Below are 20,848 nucleotides of genomic sequence, written 5' to 3'. Positions count from 1 at the left end.
GGCTGCCAACTCACGCTCAGCAGAGCAAACTGCACCCAATCCAAGGGACCGCAGAGTTCTGAGAACATTTGCTCTCCCAGCTTAAAATAGCAAATGTGAACACTTTTCCTCAGGACTTTCATTTTCTTTGTCTCAAGTCAAAATAATTGTCTTAATGATTGACTGACTCCCCAAAGAGGGTTCAACATTTATTACATGTCATACTGAACAGCATGTTTTGCAGATTAAAATAGAACAAGACTCTGGTCACAGAAATTACATCAACAGGAGGAAAATGAAAATAAGATAACTAACTGTACATGTCCCCAACGGCCCTCTCCACTAGATTATTTCAACAGCCACATGATTTCTGCAGCTATAGTCTCCAGCTCCATATGGTAATCCAGCAACTTCTGGATTCAAATGATTTCCACTCAGCTATAACCATGTTGCTCTCCTGCTCAAAGCCTTCCACAGCTCTCATCACCTACGAAGTTGAATAAGTTATTTCGCCTGACATTCAAGGCCCTGTAAGGTGACATGAACTTACCTTCCAAGACTTACTCTATTTCTCCCCAGGACACAGAGCCCCCTTCCTTACCACTGCCTGGATCCTCCTCCCCCACATCTCCAGCTGCCAACATTCTGCTCCTTTATCAAAGATTATCTCAAATGCCATGAAACTTTTCCCATTCCCCTCTATTTGGGAGCTCAAAGCATCTTGTGTTTCTCTTCTGACACTTATCATACGGTGCCTTATGTGACAGCATCTCCACTCTTAATTGGGCTATCACATTACAGTGTAAACATTCAAATATGAGATATGTTGAAAGAACACCATCACCAAAGAGGAGGCTCACAGAAAGACGTTCTACCTGCAAGGGAAGGGACATAAGTCAGTGCAATCACTTTGGAAATATACATTAGTTTCCAGGTCAAAAAATAATGAATGAGCTGTAGAAAATGGAATGGCAATTCCTCAAAAAATTAAATATAGAATTGCCATAGGATACAGTGATTCCACTTCTGGGTATAAACTCAAAAGAAATGGAAGGAGGGATTTGAACACATATATCTGTATGTGCACGTTAAAAGTTTTTTTTTTTGTTTTTTTTTTTTTTTTGAGACAGAATCTCGCTCCATCTCCCAGGCTAGAGTGCAGTGGTGCGATCTTGGCTCACTGCAACCTCTACCTCCTGGGTTCAAGCAATTCTTATGCCTCAGCCTCCTGAGTAGCTGGGATTACAGGCACATGCCACCACGCCCAGCTAATTTTTGTATTTTTAGGAGAGATGGAGTTTCACCACGTTGGCCAGGCTAGTCTTGAACTCCTGACCTCAACTGATCCACCCACCTCGACCTCCCAAAGTGCTGGGATTACAGGTGTGAGCCACCACGCCCGGCCCATATCATCTTTATTCACAACAGCCAAAACGTAGAAGCAACAAATAGATGGATAAACAAAACATGGGATATACATACAATGGATTATTACGCAGCCTTTAAAAAGAAGGAAATTCTGACGCATGCTACAACATGAAGCATGAAGAGATTATGCTAAGCGAAATTAGCCAGTCACAAAAGGATGACTACTGTATGATGCTCCTTACATGAGATATCCAGAACAGGGAAATTCAGACAGACAGAAAGTAGAAGAGTTACCAGGGGCAGGGGAGAGAGAGAAGAAAGATGGAAAATGTTCTGGAGGGCCAGGCGCGGTGGCTCACGTCTGTAATCCCAGCACTTTGGGAGGCTGAGGCAGGCAGATCACCTGAAGTTGGGAGTTCAAGATCAGCCTGATCAACATGGAGAAACCCCATCTCTACTAAAAATACAAAAAATTAGCCAGGCGTGGTGGCTCATGCCCGTAATCCCAGCTACTCAGGAGGCTGAGGCAGGAGAATCGCTTGAGCCAGGGAGGCAGAGGTTGCGGTGAGCCAAGATCGTGCCATTGCACTCCAGCCAGCCTGGGCAACAAGAGCGAAACTCCGTTTCAAAAAAAAAGAAAAGAAAAAGAAAATGTTCTGCAGATAGATGATGCTGATGGTGGCACAATAATGTGAGTGCACCGAATACCACTGTGCTGCATGCTTGAAAATGATCAAAACAGTAAATGTGGCCGGACGCGGTAGCTCACACCTATAATCTCAGCACTTTGGGAGGCCGAGGCAGGTGGATCACCTGAGGTCAGGAGTTCGAGACCAGCCTAGTCAACATGGAAAAACCCTGTCTCTACTAAAATTACAAAAATTAGCCGGGCATGGTGGCACGCACCTATAATCCCAGCTACCTGGGAGGCTGAGGCAGGAAAACTGCTCGAACCCAGGAGGCGGAGGTTGCAGTGAGCTGAGATCGTGCCACTGCATTCCAGCATGGGCGACAAAGAGAGACTCCATCTCAAAAAAACAAACAAACAAACAAACCCATCAAATTTTATGCATATTTTACCACCACAGCCAAAAAAAAAAAAAAAACTAATTATCAGAATCAAAATCACCTGGTATGTGTTAAAAGGTTTCTAAAGGAACCTATGCTGCTTCCCAGGAATGGTATCAAGAAAGGTAGCATCCCATTTCGAATGCCAAGAAAATTACATACTAAAGAGCAGAGTACTTGCTTATCTCCCCAAGTTTTCTATGGGTGTTCTGATCACGAGGAACCTTAAACAGAAAAGCAAGCCCCCCCAACATAAAGATCTAGGACAAAACAACACCTGAACCAACCATAGAGAGCTTTATCTTACCAATCCCAACACCTGCATGCTTCACTTTCTTGACTTGCCCTGTTAATAAGCCCTTTCTAAAAATTCAAGGGCTCTTTCCAGCGGTATAATGCTTTTGTATCAACTCATGGGGACCTGCCGTTAAATTTTCAGGAATTTTTACCAGCCAGTTATTAAATAAAGATATGGATTAAAATAAATTATATCAATATTTATTAAGCATAAATTTTACAGAAGTAATGAATACTCAAAAATCATCACTTCCTAATTATTTTACATTTTACTTTTATCTATCTGTGATTGTGAGGTTATTTTGCCTGCTGCATCTGGATGGTAACAATACTACATATGAATGTGCTACCGCACACTTTTTCCTAACTCTGTGTGCAATGATGTCATGTTGGTAGCCTGCAACTGGCCATGGTGGAAATATTTACACCACGGAAACTGGCAAACTCTATGAATTAGAGTTTTGTTTTTGTTTTTCAAGAGAGCTGGTTGTGAAACTGGTTCTTCCCTATTCAAAGTATCTTGTCAATAAAATTATGTATTTTAAAATACACTTGAAGTATTTGCCAAAAACATCAGAATGAATTTATTTTAATCCACAAAAGAGAGTAGACAAGGTACTAGAAACAATCTTTTTAAAAACAAGTCCCTCACAAATTCTTAGAGCATAGGATCACTGAGAAAATGTAAAGGCTGTGGAGTTGGCCACTGCTATACACCATCACCAAAGGCGGAAGCAGGATGGACATTAGGAATCCAGGCAATCGCACTTTAGTATTTTTTCCCTTCAAATATTTTTTAATGTAGAGTCGTACTTCCTTAAGAAGCAACAACAGGTGAATCACACTCCACATACTGTTTCATAAAGCACCTTTACATGTTAATATAGTATGAACAATTTTCCAAAAATCAAATAACCTCCTACATCCTTTTTAGCACAGAACTTTAAAATGACACATTAAAATGACACATTAAAAGGCAGCCGGGTGTGGTGGCTCATGCCTGTAATCCCAACACTTTGGGAGGCAGGTGGATCACCTGAAGTCACAAGTTCGAAACCAGCCTGGCCAACACGGTGAAACCCCATCTCTACTAAAAATACAAAAATTAGCCGGGTGGGGTGGCAGGCGCCTACAATCCCAGCTTCTTGGGAGGCTGAGGCAGGAGAATCGCTTGAACCCAGAAGGCAGAGGTTGCAGTGAGCCGAGATCTCACCACCACTCTCCAGCCTGGGCAACAAGAGTGAAACTCCATCTCAAAAACAAAAAACAATGCTTGCTGGCTCTTTGAGTCTGACACTGCTCTCCCTTCTCAAGTATTTTAAAAGTTAAAATCTAACTGGGAAGGTGGAACTGAAGGAGAAACCATGTGGATGTCATTTTTAATACCTATGACCTGGCCTGGATTAACAAGGAAAGTGAGGGTGAAGAAAGGGCCTGGGGGAACAACCGCCATGCCCACCATATGCCAAGCCTCAGAGAGTCAGGGCGCTAAGGGGACTGGCTGTGAGAGAGACACACAAGCCTCCTAAAAGCCAAAAACCGAAGGAGGATCATTCTCAACGTAAAAGAAATAACACAATTGTTTGGAGGACAGTGGAGGCAGCGAGTGTGAGCAGGTTTCACAACACTCCCCACCCCTGCCTTCCAGTCCTCAGCATACCCCACACCAGTTTTTGCGGCAAACAGCTCAGCCTCATTCAAAGATGAGCGACCACTGAATAAGAACACAGGCAAAGGCAGCTAATAAGGTGCGTTTGTAAAAACAATCAACAGAAACTGCTGCATAACAAAAATGCAGTGCCCGCTGTTCAGAAATTATTAACAATTTCAAGACAATGACGGGAGCGTTCGTCCAAGCGTGGACCCTTAAGTGGATGCAGAGGTCCCATGCCCAGGAATCTGGGCCTGAAAAATGAAGGTAACAGACTAAGAGCTCAGAAAAAATAGTCCTCCATTGTCTCAAAAATATTAAAGATAAAATGGTCCTTCTAAAAATGGGGGGCTCAGAGACTAGATATGAAGTTCCAAAGAACTGACAGTCATCAATCTAAGAGATTTTAAATGGACTGATAGATTGAAGAAATAAATGGACTAGAAAAAAAAATATCCAGAATGGAAGCCACACAACTACAGTAAAACATAGTGTAAGCTTCTGTAAACAGAGGCAGAGAACAAACAAGGAATCACTCAAAATTACTAAAAAGGAACAACAAGAGGGACAAAGATACACAAATGATAATAAGAATAGATGCTAGATTTAGAAGGCAAAGAAGATAAAACCTAACAACTATGGTTCCCAAAAAGTGAGCACCATTCAAAATATATGCAAAAATATTAAAGGATCTTAAAATTTTACTGATATAAAGACAGACTTGAATCAACAGATATTATGGTATAGGACATACCAGGAAAGTGACATAAAACAGCCAATGCCCAAGCAATGCTGGTAAAACTCTAAACTTCAAAAAGAATCAGAGAACCTCATGGGCACATCCAACGGAAAAAGCTAGTCATGTGCAAAAGAAAGAAACATTAACCCAGCCTCAGCTTTCTCTTCCAGAAATATCCAGTGCTAAAAAAGAATGGGAGCAATGTCTAAGAAATTCTGAGGGCAAGAACGTGTGGCCCAAGACCTTGGTGCTCGGCCAAATTGTCCTTCAAATATAAAAGCAAGGAACAGCTATCCTTAAGTGTTAAGACCTCAAGGAACACAGTACTTACCAGGGCCTCTCTAAATAAAATAATGTGGCTGGGTGCGGCCACACTGGGTTTACCCCTGTAATCCCAGCACTTTGGAAGGCCAAGGCAGGTGGATCACTAAAGCCCGGGAGTTTGAGACCAGCCTGGGCAATATGGCGAGACTCAGTCTCTACAAAAAATACAAAAATCAGCCAGGTGTGGGGGCGTGTGCCTGTAAGTCCCAGTTACTCAGGAGGCTGAGATAGGAGGATCACTTGAGTCCAGGAAGGTGAGGCAGCAGTGAGCCATGATGGCACCACTGCACTCCAGCCTGGGCGACACGGCAAGATCCTGTCTCAAAAAATAAAATCGATTAAATAAATAAAACAATGAACCAACCAATGAGTCAAAATTTAAAACTCAAGCAAGGTAAAAACACAGTAAAAAGACTAGCAAGTTCTGAATCCATCCTAAAAGGGCACTAAGTCAAAGAGCTATGGGAATTGTAGCATTATTAGAATAGAAATGTTACAATCCTTCACACTGTAAAATTCATAATTAACTGATAAAATTTTGGAGCTTGGGAAAGAGGGGGAGCATAGGTCAGTTCTAATTTTTTTTAGCTTTCAAAGGAGAGAGTCTCACAAACTCATAGTTTATAAGAAATTATTCTAATCTCTTAGTATTTAGTATTTATCATCTGTCATAAATTTAGTTTCTAAAAGATAGCGCTAATCTCTCTTGCAATGAAGTCAGCATTTCTATCTTGCTTTAGTTTCTTTTCCTTTGCTTTAATTAAAGTCTATTTTATTTTACATCTTTAAGTATTAAATACCATGTGTGATAAGATCCCATGCCCATGGCAAGTTCTAGACAGGGCTCAAAAAATGTTACCAACATCATTGGCCAGGCACAGTGGCTCATGCCTATAATCCCAGGACTTTGGGAGGCCAAGGCAGGAGGATCGCTTGAGCCTAGGAGTTTGAGGTTACAATGAACTGTGATTGCGCCACACACCCCTGGGCGACAGTGAGATGCTCTCTCTCTCTAAAATAAATAAATAAATAAATAAATAAATAAATAAATAAATAAGTTAATATTATTTCTAAACGGTAAGATTTAGGGTGAGGTTTTTCATTTCTTCTTTTTACTTTTTTGTATTTTTTTTGTAATGAGTATGTATCACTTCTTCCCAAACAAGTCACTTTTTAATAATAAAGAACAATCTTTTCATTACTACCTAAGAAACTGACTTTATTGGTTTTGCTCTTCTCCATCGCTGCCAGCCAGGCAAAAATCTGAACTTAAGTCTATTCACTTATTATTCTTCCTCTTATTCCCCACTTCGCTGGGGATAAAACTGAAATCCAGGGCAGTTAGGTCATTTGCTCTCGGTCACAGTGCCAGGATGTGACCTCAGACAGCCAAGCTGCATAACATGTGAGCTGAGAGAATTACTGAAGTTCATTTGGTTCATCCCAATTTTTTCCTTCACTTAGTAGGCATGTGTGGACCTAAACCATCAGGGAGAAGTGCTATCTGCAATGAAACGGCCATACTCATGCATGTCTGGTGGATGTACATACAATACAACTCTTTCAGAAAGCAACAAGAGCGAAATTCTGTCTTAAAAAAAAGACTTAAAAATGCTTAAACTCTGTAATTCTGTTTGTAGGAATCAACCCTAAGAAAACAAATGTAAACACAGGGAAAGGTATATAAATGAGGAAACACATAATCTAGCAACAGAGTATTAGGACAATAAGGCATCATAAAATCATACAATTGATCACTACGCAGGCATTAAAATGCACATTATGGAGAAATACTAAGGAACAGGGGAAAATACTTATCAAGTGAAGACAGCCCACTAACATTCCTCATTCAACACAGCAGACTGCACTCAGGCATTCACCCCTATTCCCTCCCAAAATCCCACTAAAATGACAAACATTACTTTACAAAGGCAGATTCCCACAAAAGGAGCCAGAAGAAAGAGACACCAGAGAAAACAAGAACATCAATAATATTTTAGAAGAAATAAAGTGAACTGAAAAATCTCAACTAACTTGGAAGAAGGCTGAAACTGAAGGCTGTGGAGGGAGATGACAAGCAGCAGCACACCAATTTCAAGACAAATCCCAGGAACTGCAAGAATCAAATATCACTGGAAACAGATATGGCTCCACACAAGAAGACTGGCTGAGAATCTGAAAATTTTCTGATACGGTTTGGATGTCTGTTCCCTCCAAATCTCATGTTGAAATGTGATTAGTGTTGGAGGTGGGGCCCGGTGGGAGGTGACTGGATCATGGGGGTGGATGCCTCATGAGTGGTTTAGCACCATTCCCTGGGTGATAAGTGAGATCTTGTTCTGGTTGTTTAGAAGTACGTGGCCCCTCCCCACTCTCACTCCCACTCTTGCCATGTGACACAGCCTGCTCCCCCTTTGCCTTCCACTATGATCAACTGGAAGCTTACTGGGGCCATCACCAGAAGCAGATACCAACGCCATGCTGCTTGTACAGCCTACAGAATTACAAGTCAATTAATCCTCTCTTCTTTATAAATTACCTAGCCTCAGGCATTCCTTTATAGCAATGCAAAACTAACACAATCTCCCACCCCATGCAGCCTTTCCCTAGCCTGGCAGAAGCAGGAGAAGGAGGTATCTCTTCTGTGGAGGCTGAATCTAGGAGGGCCTATGCTCAAAGGGCCCGGGAACAACCAAAGGTGGGAATCAGATGCTTTACTAAAAATGAGGAATTAAGTCAAAAGTTTTTTGTTTTGTTTTGTTTTGTTTTGTTTTGTTTTGTTTGAGATGGAGTCTTGCTCAGTCGCCCAGGCTGGAGTGCAGTGGCTTGATCTCAGCTCACTGTAAGCTCTGCCTCCCGGGTTCACGCCATTCTCCTGCCTCAGCCTTCCGAGCAGCTGGGGCTACAGGCGCCCGCCACCACGCCCAGCTAATTTTTTTTTCTATTTTTAGTAGAGATGGGGTAGATCAGGATGGTCTCGATCTCCTGACCTCGTGATCCACCTGCCTCAGCCTCCCAAAGTGCTGGGATTATAGGTGTGAGCCACCACGCCCGGCCAAGTCAAAGTTTATACCCCAAATTATAAGGCCTTCCCTTCCCAGCCCACTTCTACAGCTCTTATCACAGAATTCTGGCAGCAAAGATCACACCCCACAGCAGAATGTGAGATAAGTCTTCTCTGTAGAAACTCGAGAACCCAGCAGAAAAGACCTATGGACACTGATATGGTTTGGCTATGTCCCCACCCAAATCTTGAATGGTAGCTCCCATAATTCTCTTGTGTTGTGGGAGAGACCCACTTACCAGAGATAACTGAATCATGGGGGCAGTTTCCCCCATACTGTTCTTGTGGTAGTGAATAAATCCCATGAGATCTGATGGTTTTATAAGGGTAAACCCCTTTCACTTGGTTCTCATTCTGTTCTCTTGTCTGCTGCCATGCGAGACATGCCTTTCACCTTCTACCATGGATTGTGAGACCTCCCTAGCCACATGGAAATGTAAGTCCATTAAGCCTTCTTCTTTTGTAAATTACCCAGTCTCAGGTGTGTCTTTATCAGCAGCATGAAAACGGACTAATATGGACACCAACATCTGGGGGTCTCCAGGAAAAAAGATGGGTTCCAACTGAATCACACAAAGGACAGTCCAGTGTACAAGCCCAGCAATACCGATGGATTCCAGCCAGCTTTTAGGCACCTCACTCTGAAGTATAAACAGCTGGAGATAACCAAGTATTTTAGAAAAGCTTCCAACATGAAAGATGGGATGATAACAGTTGAAGAAAAATCTAGAATTACTATCCTAAGAGAAAACTGACAAAAGATGAATTGTTCTTTACACTGTAAGCTTATTCATCACATTTCCAACAACTGAGGATGCCTTGGTATCTAGGAAGAGAGACCCACACAACTTCTCCCTCATCCCACAGCAGCCAGTGTTTTGGGGGCACTACAAGTGAGTTGAATCTCATCTTCCATTCTAGTAAGTAAAGAGATAGAACCTAAATTAGAAAAAGAAATTGCATGTAACACTTTATGACATGCACCGGCTAAATAAGAACTGGAATCCATTTACGTTATATAAATGAATTATTTCACAACTTGAAGATAAACTCAAGAAAAAAAAGGGTTAAAAATATTTGAAGGCCGGGTGCAGTGGCTCACGCCTGTAATACCAACACTTTGGGAGGCCGAGGTGGGTGGATCACCTGAGGTCAGGAGTTCCACACCAGCCTGGCCAACATGGTGAAACCCTGTCGCTACTAAAAACACAGAAGTTAGCTGGGTGTGGTGGCACACACCTGTAATCCCAGCTACTCAGGAGGCTGAGGTGGGAGAATTGCTTGAACCCGGGAGGCAGAGGTTGCAGTGAGCCGAGATCATGTAACTGCACTCCAGCCTGGGCGACAGAGCGAGACACTTTCTCAAAAAAAAAAAAAAAATTGAAAATGATTATCTTAGGTACCAGGAATTGGCGTGTGGAGCGGCCAGGCAGGGGACAGCCAATTTCCATTACAATAAGTGCTTGATAATATTTTTTTAAATGTTTATATGTGTTACTTTTATTTCAAAATGAAAGCCAGCTACACAACCACAGGTGCAGTGTGATATGACAGTCTTTTAATAAAGGTTATATTAAAAGAATAGACACAAAAGTGTTGACAGTGGTTATCTTTGAGGGGAGGGATTATAGGCGTCTTACTTTTTGCTTGTATCTGTTTTTGTTTTCTGCACTGCGCGTGTGTTGCTTTTAAATACGCATTTCAAGCGCCTGTGTTTTAGGATGAGCACCACCGGTTCGCTATGGCCTGGAATGATTCCACCCGTGGCCTTTTAGGAATCTGTTGAAAAATGAGTGTGCACTGAGGGAGCTGAGGAGCAAGGTGAAGATGACTCTCTCAAGGAATCCATCTGAGGGCCAGGAGGCAGGTCAAGGGAGGGAAGGGCGGGAGAAGCCTTTTTTTTTTTTTTTTTTTTTTAATTTGAGACAGGGTCTCGCTCTGTCACCCAGGCTAGAGTACAGTGGCGTGATCTCGGCTCACTACAACCTCTGCCTCCTGGGTTCAAGCGATTCTTCTGCCTCAGCCTCCCTAGTAGCTGGGACTTCAGGTGCACGCCACCACACCCAGGTAATTTTTGTATTTTTAGTAAGGACAGAGTTTCGCCATGTTGGCCAGGCTGGTCTTGAACTGCTGACCTCGGGTGATTCTCCCACCTCGGCCTCCCAGTGTCCCGGGATTACAAGAGTGAGTCACTGCGCCTGGCCTAGGAGAAGCTTTTCTTTCACTTGCTTTTGCTTTTTAGAACTGGGAGGGCCCACGCCCCACGTGCAGTGACGCAAGGGTGACGCACGCCACGGCCGTTGGGAGCCTGAGACTCAAACATGGCAGCGCCACCTTCTCCAGGAAGGACGGCCGACCAAGCAGACCAGGTATGCACCTTCCTCTTCAAAAAGCCTGGACGGAAAGGGGCTGCAGGCCTCAGAAAGCGCCCGGCCTGCGACCCCGAGCAAGGAGAGAGCAGCAGCAGCGGGGACGAGGGCGACACAGTGGCTCTGCCCCCGCGGGTGGCACCGAGGCCCCGGGGCCTCCACAGCTGGCAGAAGGCGGCTCACGGCGACAGAAGGGGCGAGGAGGCGGCGCCTGAGAGCCTCGGCGTAGTGTACAGGTCCACCCGCTCGGCGAAGCCTGTGGGGCCGGAGGACATGGGGGCCACCGCTGACTTCGAGCAGGACACCGAGAAGGAGCACCATACGCCGACCATCCTCAAGCGCAGCCAGCGGGTCCAGGAGGCACTGCGGGGTCGGGAACACGACCACATCTACCGGGGAATCCACAGCTACCTGAGGTACCTGAAGCCCAGGGACACGTCCACGGGCAACTCCTCCTCGGGGATGGCGAGGAAGGGCCCCATACGTGCGCCAGGGCATCTGCGCGCCACTGTGCGCTGGGATTACCAGCCTGACATCTGCAAGGACTACAAGGAGACAGGCTTCTGTGGCTTCGGGGACAGCTGCAAATTCCTCCACGACCGTTCCGATTACAAGCTCGGGTGGGAGATTGAACGGGAGCTTGAAGAGGGTCGCTACTGTATCTGCGAGGACGAAAACCATGAAGTGGGAAGCGAGGAAGAGGAAGTACCATTCAGGTGTTTCATATGTCGCCAGGCCTTCCAAAACCCAGTCGTCACCAAGTGCAGGCATTATTTCTGCGAGAGCTGCGCGCTGGAGCACTTCCGGGCCACCCCGCGCTGCTACGTCTGTGACCAGCCAACCGGCGGCATCTTTAACCCCGCCAAAGAACTGATGGCGAAACTGCAAAAGCTTCAGGCTGCAGAAGGTGGGGGCAAGTCCCATTTCACAGAAGACCCCCATGAGTGTCCAATTCCCATGGCTTAGGTTTCCCATAATTCTCACATTTAAATAAATTTTTTTGTTCTTTTAGGAAAAAAGAGATGAGAAAGACTCAAGTCTGTATGCACACTGGGGAGAAGCAGCCTGTTGAGTAAGATGAGAGAGATGACAGTCTTCCTGCAATCCCGTGCCTGAGTATGTAACCAAAAGAATTGAAATCCGGATCTCAAAGAGGTATGTGCACTCCCACGTTCATTGCAGTATTATTTGCAAAAGCCAAGAGGTGTAAACAACCCACGTGTCCATGGATGGATGAATGGACAAACAAAATGCGATACACACACACAATGGAATGCTATTAAGCCTTAACGGGAAGGAAATCCTTTTAAAGATTTAAACTGATCCTTTTAAGGATCACATGCTACAACTAGAATGAACCTTGAAGACGACACTGTGCTAAGTGAAATAAACTAGTCACAAAATGACCAATATGCTGTATGATTTTTCACTAATATAAGGTATCTAGAGTTGTCAAAATTACATAAAAAGTCGAATGGTGGTTGCCAGGGGTTAGGAAGAGCGGGAGTGGGGAGCTGTTGTTTAATGGGTACAGAGCTTGAGTTTTGCTAAATGAAAAAGTTATAAAGCTCTGTTACACATCAATATATATATACCTAATATGAGTGAACACTTAAAAATGGTTAAGGGTACATTTTACGTTTTGTACTATAATTATTTTTTTTTTCAAAAAAGCTAAAAAGAGATATCAGAGAAGGAAGAAATGATGGAACCAAGACCGGGAGGAAGTGGAGAGGATGGGGCTCAAGAGTTACCAAAACAGCAAATAAAGGATATCAGTTAAGAACCAAGGAGGGCAGGAGTTGACAGAAGAATATCCACGCTGAAGTTTCGATTTGATTTTGTTTGGCTGATGTTAACATCCTCTCACTTAAAATGGCAATGTATTCCTCTCCCAAGACAAACACCAACAGATCCACGCTGAGTTCCTCACAGCTGATGAGTTCCTTACAAGGAACTGACACAGATTATGTAAATTTTCATAAGAGCCTATCTCATATATCAACTTTGGCTGTGAATTCCTTGAAGACTGAAACCATGTCTCACATACTTCCTGTTTTTTAATGGCCAACAGGTAGCTCAATAAAAAGTCAGTTAGTGAAAAGTCAATCAAACCAAGCTACCTAGCAGTCCGCTATGCAAGCACCTGCTGCAGAGCGAACTTCAGCAAAACTTTCCACGTGATTTCGACCTTGAACCACACCCATCGACCCACCCACCACCATGGCCAGGTTGCAGACAAAAGCAGAGCCGTGGTTGAGGGCACAGACCCAGGAGCAAGATAGGATTCAAGTCATGGTTCTACCAGTTACAGCTGCGTGACCTTGGGTATGTTACTTTACCTCTCTGTGCCTCAGTTTCCTCATACATAGTAGTATCTCACAGGGTTGTTTTGAAGCAAAAATTAACATATTTAGAACAGTGCCTGACATATAGTATGTGCTATAAACATATCGATTATTGTAATTCAAGCAGAGAAAATGGCAGCTTGATAGTCGACAAGGCAGACAGTTCAAGTGCCCCATAAAAGTGAGCCATTTATTCTGGCATTTCACATAGAGCTTTCTCTAAGAATTGTCCTTGCCAAAGCTAACAACACAAAGCTTGTGTACAATGACTTACTGGGCCCTACCCCTAAGTCCGTCCGTTTTTGTCAGTTCTGTCAAAGGGCTATTTTATTCACTTTCAAGCCTTCCAAAAACATTTGGAATCTGCACAAAAGAAGAAATATGAAACTTTCAGGCACTCCGAAGCAGAAACTCTAAGCTCTGGCTCCAGGATTTTCCTCGCAAGGCTCACTCGAGTTTCTTTACAATGCTTCATGTGTGTTTTAGACCCCTTCATAGACACTGGACTCAGCTACACTCGTGAACCTTGTCAACAAGTGCTCCAAGTCACCAACCTTTTGAAAACATTCCAAATATGCACTAAGATATATAGTTCTTATTCCATTTTTAAAATGACAGAATAAGGTTCATAATCAATCATTTGCAAAATTAAGCAGAAAGGCGATCACTAGTAAGCGCTGCCGAATTTGGCAATTTGGTTTACTAACATAGAGTGAGTAAACAAAATCTGCTAGCATTTTGGCCGATTTCCTTCCAGTCTTTTCTCTGTGTATTTTTCATATTAATGTATGAAATAAACATTCTGGAGTTGGAAGGAAGAAGCAAGCAGGACTGCAGGGAGTGCACACATTCCTTGGGAGCTGAGTCCTTCCCATCACCACGCTCTAAGGTCACAACGCTGGAGCGACCCCTCAGACTTTTGCTGAAACAGCGCAGAACAGGGATGAGGACAGTCCCCCATCAGCACTGCACCACCTTACACAGCACACTGCTGGGGAAGTGAAGAGCAGTGTGGGGCCAGCTGGCTTTCAAAGTTAGCACCGTGGTTACCGGCACTTTATCCTGTCTGGACCAGGTCCCACCACATCACACCCCAACCCCTATCCTTCCAGTCAAAAGAACACATCAGCCAGGCTGTAGTTAAGCAACAACTGACTTGACGTTTTTTCTGTTCACTGAAGGCACACGTAATGGTCAATAAGTCCTTCGGAATCAACATGAGCAACGTGAGAAAAATCTGGCAAAACCAAACAATGCTTTGATGTTCTCATTAATTTGCATGGACTTATGGAGGCAGCTCCAGTCCCTCTCCCCATGACTGCCAGTTTCTGGTTAGGCCTTCTGAAATCCTGAAAATGCCTCACAGGCCTGCATTCCAAGGTCACAAACCCCTAGGATTCCAAAGACTCCAGGAGAGGCAAAAACCTAGAGCACATGAAAATCAAAACCTGAAGACACTGTACCCAGATTGATTAATATCCTGAAATACACAAAATTCCTTCTAAGGAGTTTTTATAAGTACCACCTAAAATTGAAGAAAACAGGGACATTTTGCTGTTGACTTTTTCTGTGTGCCAACTGCCCATAAAAATTCCTCTCCTGTTTTGCAAGGACAGAACTCTCAAGAACAAATGACCTAATTAAACCTGAGATTTCCTGGCTGAGAGCTATGTATAAAGCTGAAATGCACTGAAATGATGCTGAATTTGAAAAGAGCTCTATGCCAAACTGATTCAGTGAATTAGGTTTGCCTTTTTTATTCTACATATCCAGTGCTGGAGCTAAAAAACACGAGATTGATAGATATCCTTAACTACTTTTATTTATGAAGCAACCAGAATGCGTATTTCCCCACTTATCTACTGCACATTTTTCAAAATGTGATTATACCACACTACAAATGCATCTTTTTGGCACATTTCATTGGTCTGCCTTTGCTACTGGGTTGTTGCCAGTGCAGTACAATAACGTGGATCTGCTGTCTCTCATCCTAGCTTTCAGAAACGTGCTAAGTTATCTCATACTCTCCTCGGGCTCTAGACTCCCACCCCCACTGATTTGCACAGATGTTCAAGGAGAAAGAATTCTTTCTTCCTTTAAACGAATGTCAAGGGCCTGGCAAAATCCTGTACTAAGAAATGCAGAAGTCAGCACTCTTGAAAAGCTGGTTATTAGCTCACTTCCTTCTCTCTCCAGCTTCTCCACTTCCAAAAAATAAATATGAAAACTATAACACTTGCCCAAGGTCTAAAAGAAACCAGGAAGCGGGCAGGTTAAGGGCTAACAGGTAACTTTTCTCTGCTTCTGTCTGTTGAATGTTAAGGAACTGTTCGTTTCATAGCCGAGCATTTTAAGGGTGCTATGCTAGAGGCAGCTCTGTGATTTTCATTCTTTCGCTACAACCCCTGGGGAGGTGAGGTCATGGGGAAATTCCAAGGGGGTCAAGGAGACCAGAAACCTAGCTGGTCACATAACTGCTCAGTGGCACTGCCGGAGACCAGCCCCAGCCCCCGTGCCAACCCCCATGACGCCCTATTTTCAGAGCCTTGCTGATCCTGCCAGTTTCTCCTGCCTTCCAAGCACTCTGTGCCGACAGCCACTGAGACATCCCTGAGCAGCAGAAATGAAATCAGTCACCACACCCTGGTGTCTGCAGGACTCCCACTGAGAAAAGTCTCATTCACGGCTAATCAGAACTAGAATTCTCATACTTTTCCCCACCCTGCCCAACAAACAGCAGAGCACAGAAAAAGAACAGCCGGATTTCCATGGCCCTGCATTGTCGGTGACATCTTCTCTTTGTTACCATCCAGAAGAGAACTGCTGCACTGACAGGAAGCAGGCAGACACCCCCAGAGCGCCACAACACCTGCAGCCAGAGACCTAATGCAAAACAAAACCAAACCTCAGGCTGAATGTGATTTTCTGTGTGATAGGGAAGAAAATGAGATAGAGAAATGTGACCGAGCGCGTGTGCAGATACGTTCAGGGGCACAAGTCTGAATGGTCAACTCAAAAATGTCATTCACACTCTCAGACGAGTTCAGAGGCTACCTCATTGGTGGGGAGGTGGATTTTAAGCAAATCATATAAATTAGACTAATCTGTGAATATCTGACTGAATCTGAACCCTTAGAAAATAAAAATTTTGCATAATTTCTTAACAATGTAGCTCTGGTATGATTACTGCTATTACAGTAAATTTTTAAATCATGTTATGTTATACCTTGGTAAAATAAAATGGACTTCCAGTTGAACATGGCAGATTAACCACATGCCTGTATCAACACCAAAAATCCTACAAAAATGCCAGTAAATATACTTTAAGAGGACTATAGCAGCAGGAACAAGAGCAGATAAAACATTCTACTGACTTTTGGGTGACAGAAAGCAAGAGAGAGGTCTGTGATGATTTGTATCATAAGTGATGCTCAGAGAATTCCAACAAAATAGTCCAAAGCCCAAGAGGCTCATGCTGAATGGGAGGGGGAAGGGTGTGGGAAACAAGAGGGTGTAAGTCACTATACGAAGAGGCTAGACCTTTGCACCCAGGGACCCTCTCCCACCTACCCAAACCCCAAAGAAGTTTATTACCCAAGGACATTGAACCAGGAAAATTAGAAACTCACATACGCCAGGCACAATGACGAACAGGGTGTGTGTAATTCAGGGCTGAAAATGAGGCACGAGGTGTTGGGAACTGAGGAAGAATCAGTCTACTTACTGTACCAGGAAACCCCCACAGTCCCCTTCTTCCATCCTGCTTCCAGAATAGCTTATCCAGGTTTATTCCAGGCAGGGCTGGTGGAATTATTCTCAGGACCATCTCAATGAGCACATATACTGATATTTGAGGATTTCCTTTGACAAAAATGACCAGTTGCTGCTTCATCATTTTAAAGAAAAATCAACAATTGACAAGCCCCATCCATGTGCACAAAAATTCCAACCTGATTTTAAGTGCCTTGGATCAGCCAAAGATCAGTACGCATTCAAGAAAAGCCTGCAAAATGAAAGTCACATCCAAAACAAAGAAGAGGAAAAAAACCTTCTAAAAACATGTAGATGGCCGGGCATGGTGGCTCACACCTGTAATTCCAGCACTTTGGGAGGCCGAGGTGGGCAGATCACTTGAGATCAGGAGTTCGAGACCAGCCTGACCAACATGGTAAAACCCTGTCTCTACTAAAAATACAATGATTAGACCAGGTGCGGTGGCTCACACCTGTAATCCCAGCATTTTGGGAGGCTGAGGCGGGCAGATCACAAGGTCAGGAGATAGAGACCATCCTGGCTAACACGGTGAAACTCCATCTCTACTAAAAATACAAAAAATTAGCCGGGCGTGGTGGCACACACCTGTAGTCCCAGCTACTCAGGAGGTCGAGGCAGGAGAATCGCTTGAACCCGGGAGGTGGAGGCTGCAGTGAGCCGAGATCGCGCCATTGCACTCCAGCCTGGGTGACAGAGCAAGACTCTGTCTCAACAAATAAACAAACAAACAAAAATTAGCCAGGCGTGGTAGCGCATGCCTGTAATCCTAGCTGCTTGGGAGGCTGAGGTGGGAAGATTGCTTGAACACGGGAAGCAGAGATTGCAATGATCTGAGATCGTGCCACTGCACTCCAGCCTGGGTGACAGAGTAAGACTCTGTATCAAAAACAAAAAAAATGCAGACATTCTAGGGAGCAGAAGAAAATGTTTTAAAATCTAGACTATTCCCCGAGAGAATAAGAATCTCTTCCAAAATACAAGAAGAGTTGCTATGGAAAAAAGGCCAATAGCTCCCCAAAATTGATAATATGGATAATTGAAAGTTTTATTTCTATATTAGTTTATAAAGATTAATTTGAAGAGATCTCATAGAAAGTAAGGCAAAACGTAACTAGATGGAAAATTTTAAAGGTAGGAAAGTAGAGAATCTTCCTAAAGCCCTAATAATCAAATAATATGAAGTTTTTTTTAGAAGAATTTTTTTTTTGAAAACTTAGGAAATATCTCAGACTGATGGACAATGGTCTCCAGACTAAACGGAGAAAGCAAAATACCCAGCATATATAATTTTAAAAGGATCTATACCGAAGTACATGACAGAAGTTGTGACACTTTAAAATCTTAAGATTCTAAAATGTTCCAGGGAGAAAAAGAAAAAATTAAATCATATCCAAAATATGTTAGAAGACAACGGAGCAATGTCTTCAAAATTTCAAGGATAGTAGTTTCCATTTTTAACTCTGTATGTAGTAAAATTATCAAGCAAATCTAAGCATGCCTTACAGTTTCTTGTTGTTGTTCTTTCAAGAGACGAGACAAGGTCTTGCCATGTTTCCCAGGCTGGTCTTGAACTCCTGGCCTCAAGCAATCCTCCCACCTCAGCCTTCAAGTAGCTGGAATTACAAGCATGCAGCACTGCATCCAGCAAAGATATTTTCACATGTTAAAGATTCAAAAGAAATGTAGTTCCTTTACCTTTCTGAGAAAGCTACTGGTGTATGTGTTCTACCAAAACAATGCAGTAAATCATGAAATGAGATGATACGGAATCCAGAAAAGAGCGTGTCCAAGAAAGAAGAAGAGTAAAGGAAAGCCCCTGAATGATGCTTGTGAACTAGGCCTAGAGTACAACCCATTCAGATAGAAGCTGAAGGATGGGGGTGCTACAGAAGGTGAAGCACCAGGAAAAAGGATGATGGGGGAACTGAATGGCTATATATGGCTTAGAGATCAGTACAAATTACTTGAAAGAAAACTGATAGGTTGGTTCAAGTTATTAGCAATGGATACGTAGAAAAATCAAACAAATTTTAAAAAATGAATTATCTTAACAACAAAAAAAAACAGTTTTTGAAGAAAACTATCATAGGGCATTATCTGGCTCAGCAGTGAACAAGTCCACACAGTCATAATGATATACACACCAACACTGAGTTAAACAAAGACTGCACTGCAAACCACATTGGGTGAGTCCAGCAGGGGTTGAGAGCTGATCCCCCCTGCCCACAGCAGGAAGTACAGGACACCTGAACATTTCAACTACTTCTTAAACAGCCTCTCAGCTCAAGATCCTGTTTTCTGATCTTCTATCAAATCCACAAGGTCTCAAAGCATTTATCACTCCAGTCACTTTGGGAAGGGCTCTACCAGAATGAAGGGGAAAAAAAAAACACAGAAATCAGAAGATAAGCTCCAGGAAACAAATTTCAAGAAAGAGAAGCAAAGGGGATCATCAGGGTCATGGGGAGATCCCTGAAGCTGTCCAGGACAAAGATCCTACATCAGGTGATAGAGGCAAGGGGAACCCCCCCAATAGATTACAGTAGGGGAGACCCCAGGACGCTGACCAGGCCAGTGAGAAACCTGGCCCAGTCTGAAGACTTCTGGACAAGGGTCTCTCAAGGATGAAACAGGATATCTAATGATCTGATTAATCTGAAGAGACTAAAAGTCGATTTAGACAACAGGTGAGAGTTTCAGAATTAATTAGATACATACGTGGAAAATGAAGCAAAGGAAAAGCAAGATAACCATTAACTCCACGGGAAACAAAACTCGGCGATAAAGGAAAATTAGTTATGGTATATACATGAGCCACAAAGCTTATGATGCAGTTTAGCTGTCAATAGTGATAGTAGAGTCTATTACAACAGCATGGCACCAAAACTTTTTTATTTATTTATTTATTTATTTTTTTTTTTTTTTGAGATGGAGTCTCACTCTGTCACCCAGGCTGGAGTGCAGTGGCACGATCTTGGCTCACTGCAAGCTCCACCTCCCGGGTTCACACCATTCTCCCACCTCAGCCTCCCAAGTAGCTGGGAGTACAGGCACCCACCACCACGCCTGGCTAATTTTTTCTATTCTTAGTAGAGACGTGGTTTCACCGTGTTAGCCAGGATGGTCTCGATCTCCTGACCTTGTGATCCACCCACCTCCGCCTCCCAAAGTGCTGGGATTACAGGCGTGAGCCACTGCACCCGGCCAGCATGGCACCAAATCTAATCTATTGGAAGGTTCTTTATTCGTGTATAGCTGTGCATCATTACTACTGATTATTATTAGAAAAATAAAATTAGATCCCAATATTACTTGAGTCAATGTAGACTTTTTTAAATGAATCATAAAGTTCTAGAAGACAATATAAGATTTTTTAAAACTGTTCGCGGCCAGGCGCGGTGGCTCATGCTTGTAATCCTAGCACTTTGGGAGGCTGAGGCGGGCGGATCATTTGAGGTCAGAAGTTCGCGACCAGCCTGGCCAACATGGTGAAACCCTAGCTCTACTAAAAATACAAAAATTAGCTGGGCGTGGTGGTGGACACCTATAATCTCAGCTACAAGGGAGGCTGAGGCAGGAGAATCACTTGAACCAGGGAGGCAGAGGCTGCATTGAGCTGAGATCGCGCCGCTGCACTCCAGCCTGGGTGACAGAGTGAGACTGAGACTGTTTCCAAAAAAAAAAAAAAAAAGTAAAACTGTTCTCAAATTGCAGATCTCTCTAAGCATGACCTAAATGCTACATGCCATAAGGGAAAAAAACTAAAAAAGTGCAAAGCCAAAAGCAAACTAGGAAAAAGTACTTGAATTACATATTATAAAGGGCTGATTTTCTCCATATACAAAGGAACGCCTATAAATCAATTAA

At 43.4% G+C, this 20,848-nt stretch overlaps 2 protein-coding genes across 8 annotated transcripts in view; one reads left to right on the top strand and one right to left on the bottom strand.

Moving 5' to 3' along the window:
* The window catches only part of FARP1 (FERM, ARH/RhoGEF and pleckstrin domain protein 1), a 311,003-nt gene that overhangs the window by 265,536 nt on the left and 24,619 nt on the right, over positions 1-20,848 (bottom strand). The gene's annotated exons all lie outside the window — the stretch shown is intronic.
* Positions 10,415-17,312, top strand: RNF113B (ring finger protein 113B). 2 transcript variants are annotated; one of them, XR_008670921.2, is made up of 3 exons: positions 10,415-11,766; positions 11,872-12,014; positions 12,534-17,312. XR_008670921.2 is itself a non-coding variant. In XM_004054671.5 (2 exons), exons 1-2 carry the CDS (start codon positions 10,812-10,814, stop codon positions 11,883-11,885), a joined length of 969 nt encoding a protein of 322 aa, XP_004054719.5. In that variant the 5' UTR covers positions 10,415-10,811; the 3' UTR covers positions 11,886-12,265. The 2 variants fall into 2 exon arrangements, 1 of the variants encoding a protein (XP_004054719.5); XM_004054671.5 differs by lacking the exon at positions 12,534-17,312 and having other exon boundaries at positions 11,872-12,265.

Source organism: Gorilla gorilla, chromosome 14 (genome assembly GCF_029281585.2).
Source record: "Gorilla gorilla gorilla isolate KB3781 chromosome 14, NHGRI_mGorGor1-v2.1_pri, whole genome shotgun sequence".
Taxonomy (NCBI): domain Eukaryota; kingdom Metazoa; phylum Chordata; class Mammalia; order Primates; family Hominidae; genus Gorilla; species Gorilla gorilla.
This window is presented reverse-complemented; position numbering and strand designations above follow the sequence as displayed.